This window comes from Alnus glutinosa, chromosome 9 (genome assembly GCF_958979055.1).
Source record: "Alnus glutinosa chromosome 9, dhAlnGlut1.1, whole genome shotgun sequence".
In the NCBI taxonomy this organism is placed as follows: Eukaryota; Viridiplantae; Streptophyta; class Magnoliopsida; order Fagales; family Betulaceae; genus Alnus; species Alnus glutinosa.
This window is the reverse complement of record NC_084894.1, coordinates 5,173,898-5,180,914: the sequence shown is the minus strand read 5'-3', so window position 1 is coordinate 5,180,914 and position 7,017 is coordinate 5,173,898. Positions and strand designations below refer to the sequence as shown.

Here is a 7,017-nt window from a genome sequence, read left to right as displayed (position 1 = left end):
TCTCTAATTTTCATCATAATTTCAAAATCTCTCATAACCCTATTCTCTTCATTATTAATGACGTTCTCATTATTACTATCAGATAAAGAAGGCCTATGAGACCTAGAGGAAGAGCTCCTAAAGAACGAATCCATCATTTGTTTTAATACTCTAAGTTTTCAACAATCAATGCGAACTCTATCGGGACCACTGCCGGGACCACCCTAAACGCTCTCCTGGCAACCGGGCTGACCAACGGACTCACGTATGTATATATATATATATATATTTCATATCCAATGATGAGATATTTTACATATCCAAATTTTGAAAGCAGTCCTTGTTTTTTTTTTTTTTTTTTTTTTTTTTAAAAAAAAAAAAAAAAAAAAAAAAAAAAAAAAAACTGTCTTAAAAAAAATTAAAATTAAAACAAACAAACCGTTTCTTCAATATGAAAACCATTAAGAAACCTTTTGTAACCAAGTGTAAACTTAATAGTAAGTATTATACGAGCCTTTTCTGCAATGCATTTGGATCTCCACAACTTTAGATTTCTAGGACGTATCAAAAATTTTGGCTTCTGTTCTTCTTCTGTTTTTTTATTATTGTCCTTATTTCTTTTTTCTAATTTATGTATTATTTTTTCTTCAATTATTATTTTGGTAAATTTTACATTGAATTCATAAAATAATGATGAGAAAGAGATTTTCATATCTTCTTTTGTTTTGGTCCTAATTTTTTGTTATAATTTATGTATTGTTATTATTATTATTATTTTTTCTAAAATAGTTTTTTTTTTATACGTTATCTATGCGAAAGATGGTCGAAAGAAAACATATCTATTTGACAAGACTTCTTTTATACTTATGAGTTTCATTGGAACGTAAAAAAGTATAGGGCAAAGAAAGTTAATTTCTCTTATGTTAGTATTAATTTTGATTGGGTTTTGAAAATTGTGTTTGCAGGGGTCGTGTTCAAAGAGAAGGGTAAATAATCTGTTTGTTTGTCTTTATTTTTTGTGATTCTGTGCTTCGGATTCTATTTTTTGTTTTAACTTTTATATTAGTTATTACTTCTGTTCTAAAAGTATTTTCTCTTACTTTTATATATGCGAATGATGATCGAAAGAAAAAATATCTATTAACAAGAATTATTCCTATACTCATGAATTTCATTGGAACCAAAAAAAAAAAAAAAAAAATTCATTGGAACCAAAAAAAAAAAAAAAAAAAAAAAAGTGTATAGAAAAGACAGTTAATTTTCTATTAGATTATTATTAACTTTGATTGGGTTTTGGAAAAAGTGTTTGCAAGGGTCGGGTTCAAAGAGGATGGTAAATAATTTATTTGTTTATCTTTATTTTTTGTAGTTCTGTTCTTTAGGTTCCATTTTTTTACCTTTTTCTTTTAATTTATAAATTATTTTTAACTTCTGTTCTAAAAATAGTTTATAAATCTCTAGTTCGATGAAAAATGCTACAGCCAACTCAGGTTTTAAAGAAGGAAACAAATAAAAAAAAAAAAAAAATACTTTATTGGTACAACAATTACACAACACCCCCTCACATGGGGTGGGTTCCACACACGAGATTTGATTCTTGGAAAATGTTAGATTTACAACATTAATACAACAAGGCCCACCCTCATGTGAGGGATTGTTGTACAGTTGTTGTATTGGTGTTGTAAATCTAACATTTTCCTCCACACACTGGGCTCCACCCCATGTGAAGGGGTGTTGTGTAATTGTTGTGTAATTGTTGTGGTGGTGTTTTTAAATCCATCATTTTCCAAAAAAAAAAGAAAAATGTTAGATTTACAACACCAATACAACAACCGTACAACAATCCCTCACATGAGGGTGGATCCCACATACTTGGGTTTGTTGTACGATTGTTGTATTGATGTTGTACAAGAATCAAATTAAAAAAAAAAAAAAAAAAAAAAAAATATCTGACGTGGTAATGATAGGTATTTGGGTTTGGGAGTTGGGCGTTAAGCCATTTCTCATCAAGAAATCGTATGCACCCAGCCTCCTCTGTTTTCCTAAAAACCCAGAACCAACGCAGCTCACGACTGAAACTTCCAAACTCCAGAGAAAGGAAAATCCAAGACATGAGGTATTCCTCTCCTCCTCCCTCTTCTACTCTCTCACTCTCTCTCTCTCTCTCGCGCCCGTCTGTCTCTTCCCGCCGTCGTTGTCTCTCTCTCTCTCTCTCTTAAATTTCTCAGTGATGATGTGGGTGCGGAATTTTGGATGATAATCAAGAAGTTTGTTCAATTGTTTGTAGTTAATTGGTATAACTATAGGATATTTTGTAGCTTTTCTGTTGATGTTGGAAACTTTGGGTGATCACCGAAAACCCCCTTGAGCATTCACGAAATCGGTTGTTGATTCTGGTTTTGAATTAATCTATGAATGGGTGTCCGTGTGTTGATGAAAATGATAATATTCGATGTACCCATTAAGTGATTTTGCTGATTTCGGTTGAATTTAGGGATTTCAAGTGTATGGCTTTGTAATTAAGACAGTCAATTATCAATCTGGGTTTTCTTTTTTTTTTTTTTTTTTTTTTTTTTTTTTTTTTTGTAGATTCTTGTATTGAATGTGGAAATTATTGGTTGTAAATTTTTACAGATTCTCATGTTAAGATTGCATCGTCGTGTACATGCTATTTATGCAGTTACACAGAGTATATCATATAATTTAGTTATAGTAAAGTCATGCACACGGTTGCATTAGCTTATGTATAGCATTTGACACATACCATGTTACCTAGTTACTGATGTATACATATAATTTCACTTGAATACTGATTTAACATCATACATGCATGCCTATACAGAAACAGAAATTTTACAAAACAAGGCATGTACTGTCAATGACTTGGGATTGTTTAATCACTCGTAGGTCTTTTTTCTTTTCAGCTCTCACCGCCCACCCCCACCCTCACACCGCCGAACTCAGTTCTTCGCTCAAGTAACTATACATACCTCTCTCTCTCTCTCTCTCTCTCTCTCTCTCTACACACACAGACACTGTTCTGAATTTTTGATTCGTTCAAATTTTCTTTTACGTTGTTTCTTTGTAGTCGGGCTTTGAACCCACACAAGAAAGAATGTACAAGAAGAAGAAAGAAGCCGACAGAGGAGAACCCTTGACAGACCCTACGGATAACAAGGATGAAGAAATGGACTTCAAGAAGATCATGAAGGACATTGAGAATTTCAGTAATTTTCTTGCACTTTTAATTACTTTACTTTGTTGTTTTAGTCCCATAATTTGCTTGTTATAATAGACCCTTTTAATTTTTTGCAGTAATTTAGCTTAAGATATTCATGTAATGGGGTTTTATAATTGGCTTTTACTTTTTAGCTTAAGATATTCATGTAATGGGGTTTTATAATTGGCTTTTACTTTTTAGCTTAAGATCATGAAGTGGGGGTGAATGTTTTTGCTTACCAAGTGTTTAAAGATGCATTTTGATTGATGGGTCAAGGCTATTTGGAGGTGTCTCCATTTTGGCCTTGTTTATCAAATTATGATAATAGGCGAAGAACTAATTACACACAGACACGATAGGATTAATGGGCCAAGAACTTTTAAGATCATGTAGAGATTAGTTTATGAATTGGGTTATGGTTGGAGAAATTGGGCACTGGAAGACCCTATCTGTCCTCCTTTCCCTGTGCTGGGTCTTGAAGGCTTGCCCCTTATGCTTATCATTTGGATTATGGATCTGCCTTTGCTTTTTCCTGATGGAACAACTCATATCAATGAGGAATCAGTTTTGAGGTGTTCTTTTGACTCATTTTTGGTAGTTATTACTAAAAACATCCTGGTTATGTCTCACTGGAATGAACTATGAGAAGCCATTGAGGAATTCTTTTTTTATTCAAAGGCCAATGAGAATGAAGATGCTATCAAGGTGGAGCCTTTTAGAATATTCGAAGGCCTAGAATTGAGTTTTCTGTTAGTAGTTTAATTGTTGAACAGTTATGTCAGTAAATTTTTTACAACAATTTAAAGAAAAAGGGGCAGAGAGGGATTCATATGTCACTCCTGACACATGTATTGCTATTTGTAATTACAATGTGCCTTGGCATTTTAAGGACATTGCACATATGTGGGCCTCATGGTTTGGTGCAATGTTCTAGATCACGTGCTTCATAGATGTATTCCTTGGTTCCAAAATGCTAAAGTTGGTGAACACCAAAACTTTCCTTTCTTCTTGTTGTGGTCCTTTTCAAAAGGAAATCTGGATAGAGTAAATTGAACCATATATGCTCTGAAGTTTTGGGTAGAAAGGAGTCGGGAACGGTAACTCCGAATGATAACTCCCAACTTGAAATTATTTATCAGGGGGAGAAAAGGATTTTGATTTATAACTACCTTATTGCATTCTAATATCTAGTTAAGCAATTTTTATTAGGTATTTTTACAAGCCTACCTCCCCAATAGTACATTATGTGGTAAGTTTTACCAGATTCTTGTTGTTGTTCAGTGCACTACGGTGATTTATGTAGCAGCTTATGTTACTGCAAAATAATCCTCCCCTGTTAATGGTCATAGTTTTTTATCAGGGGCTTTTGTAGATGGATCATTATTATTATGGTGATTGTTGTAGTGTTTTAGCATGCTGATGGATATTTCCCTGTGGAGAAAGCTGATTTAGTGTTGGCAATCAAGGAAAGGGCTAATGCTTGCAGTTCTTGGAGATGATTTTGGTCATGTAAATCTTGAAAAGAAAAATGCACTATCTATCTAATTGGTCACTGCTATACGTTGCTGTATGTGCTTTCTATGTTTAGATAACGAAGCAACAGTTCATGCTTGTGAAAATATCTTTTTGTTTTATTAGAGAGGTTAGAAGAAGACTTATCAAAAAAAAGAAATTTACTTATCAAAAAGAGAGGTTAGAAGAAGAAATGTTGGTTATTTCAATCTGGTAAATTTTTCTCTCCTTTGTTCAAGGTAAGATTCAACTGAAGCTAGCAATATTAAGATTTCTATTTGGGTAGTTTGTAGCTCAACTTTCTTATTATAATTAATTTTTTTTTTTTTTTTTTCTTTCGTTAATTATCATTCTTTAATTTGCTTGCGATCTGAAGGTAATGCAACTTTTCAGGCTCCTCACATATGACATGGAAAGAGAGAAAGGAATTTGAGAGCAGGAAGGTAGTTGATCTAGGTGGGAAGGTAAGAACTCTTTGCCCTTCTTTTATGTTCACGTTTACCTATATTTTGTTTGCAACAGGCAAGTAGCCGGGACACTTAGTGAGCTCTATTTTCATATACTGCGGCTGTTTGTATCCATTTAAAACTTCCTAAATCTGTGCTTACCCATGAAACAGCCTCCTAAGAAGCAGAGACTGCCCCTAAGTGTAGCACGACCAATGATGAAGAAACAGAAGGAAAGAGAGGAGAAAATGCTACAAGAGGTGATTGATTTCTTTCATCGTTTATCATTACTTCATCTGATTGGAAAAGGCTTTTGTAGTTTCACTAACTGTTGTAGCTCTTTTAGCGTTTGATTCTTGGACAATTTGGAGGCAAGCATGGTGCTAAAAGATCAGTGGGGAGACGCAAGCCTGAGGACAGGGTTTTGAAGTCATCTGAAGGTCATTTTAGAAATGGTGTACTTGATGTAAAGCATTTGTTACATCCGACTCCATCTAGAGAGAGTGATTCTGGGACCCATGTGGTCACTTATAAAGGGAAAAAGAAGGGAGGTGGAAAGAAGAATGGAGGTAAGAAGGGTGGTGGCAAAAAGCGCCACTAAGTGCAAGCAAGATGAGAAACCTTAACAATGGAAACAGATAGAATCATTAGTTGATACCTCAGATATTTGAAAGCATTTTCAGTTTTCAAACAAATTGTGTATCATAACATTGATGCAGGAACCTTCTAATTAACGTCAGCCTTTCTTTTGGTTTGAATTCTAGCATTTCCAGTTTTCAAACTAATTGCATCACATAGCGTTGATGCAGCCATTTGTTTATCGAATCAGATTAGGGCCGTAAATAAATCGAATTGTTTATGAACAGTTTGAGCTCGTCTCGAATAAGCTCGACTTGAGCTTGAACAATAATTATTGCTCGAATATTAATCAAGCCAAATGCAGATATACTCGGTTTGACTTGATTTAAGCTCGTGAATAATACTTGAATAAATTTGACTCCGCGCATTAAACTTTTTGTGTGTGTGAATATATATATATATACAATTCCTTTGTTTGTGAGATCAATTTAGGTAAGTAAAAGAAATTATAGAATGGATTGTTACCCATGCCCAGATCTCGAATAAATGAAAATTTTATTGATAAGACTTTTTCAAGTTTAGTCGATATGTTATTACGAATAATTTCGACATCTACAAGTGAAAAAGAGATATTCAACTATTATAGAGATGGTGTGATTTGATATTTTTATTTTTCCATCTTTTTATTCACTACTTTTAGTCTTCCGAGAAAAAAAAAAAAAAGAAGTTATAATATATGCCTATTGTGATTGTGAATGTGAAATTTGAAAGTAAAACAATTCCTTATGTAAGTGTATTCCCGATTAATGCAGCCTCATATGCTTCAGTTGTAATTTGTAGATTCTACATTGAGGGAAAGGTTACACTCATGGGTTAGGTCAACCCTACTCCACTAAAATATATGTTAGTGTATATATATACATTAACATAATAACATATGTACATATTCGTCTGTGTGTGTATATAAAACATAAGACTAATATGTTAACATGTGTGTATTTACATTTTAACATCTATATATATATATATATATATATATATATATATATATATATATTAGTGTGTGTATATTAGTATATACATACTAACAAATTTAACATTATAACATACATATGTAGCATCTATTAGCATGTGTCTATCATTAATTTGTCTAGTAAAAAAAAATAATAATTTGGAATATAACTCAAGTTCGTGCTCATGCTCGAGCTCGAGCTTGGCTTGCTTAACTAAATGAGCTGAGCTTGAGTCAAGCTCAAATTTAGTTGATTTATGCAAAGCCAA

General features: G+C 33.0%; 1 protein-coding gene across 1 annotated transcript; it reads left to right on the top strand.

Annotated features, from left to right (window-relative positions):
- The first annotated feature begins 1,984 nt into the window (after positions 1 to 1,984).
- On the top strand, positions 1,985 to 5,915 carry LOC133877940 (uncharacterized). The gene is made up of 6 exons (XM_062316398.1): positions 1,985 to 2,095; positions 2,904 to 2,955; positions 3,068 to 3,206; positions 5,105 to 5,175; positions 5,331 to 5,417; positions 5,504 to 5,915. The coding sequence occupies exons 1-6, from the start codon at positions 1,998 to 2,000 to the stop codon at positions 5,756 to 5,758; spliced, it is 702 nt and encodes a 233-aa protein (XP_062172382.1). The 5' UTR covers positions 1,985 to 1,997; the 3' UTR covers positions 5,759 to 5,915.
- The last annotated feature ends 1,102 nt before the right edge of the window (positions 5,916 to 7,017 follow it).

Coding starts and splice junctions, on each gene's coding strand:
- LOC133877940 (XM_062316398.1), top strand. CDS start 1,998: ATGCACCCAGCCTCCTCTGTTTTCCTAAAAACCCAGAACCAACGCAGC. Junction 5,176..5,330: donor TAGTTGATCTAGGTGGGAAG/GTAAGAACTCTT, acceptor CCCATGAAACAG/CCTCCTAAGAAGCAGAGACT. Junction 5,418..5,503: donor AGGAGAAAATGCTACAAGAG/GTGATTGATTTC, acceptor TAGCTCTTTTAG/CGTTTGATTCTTGGACAATT.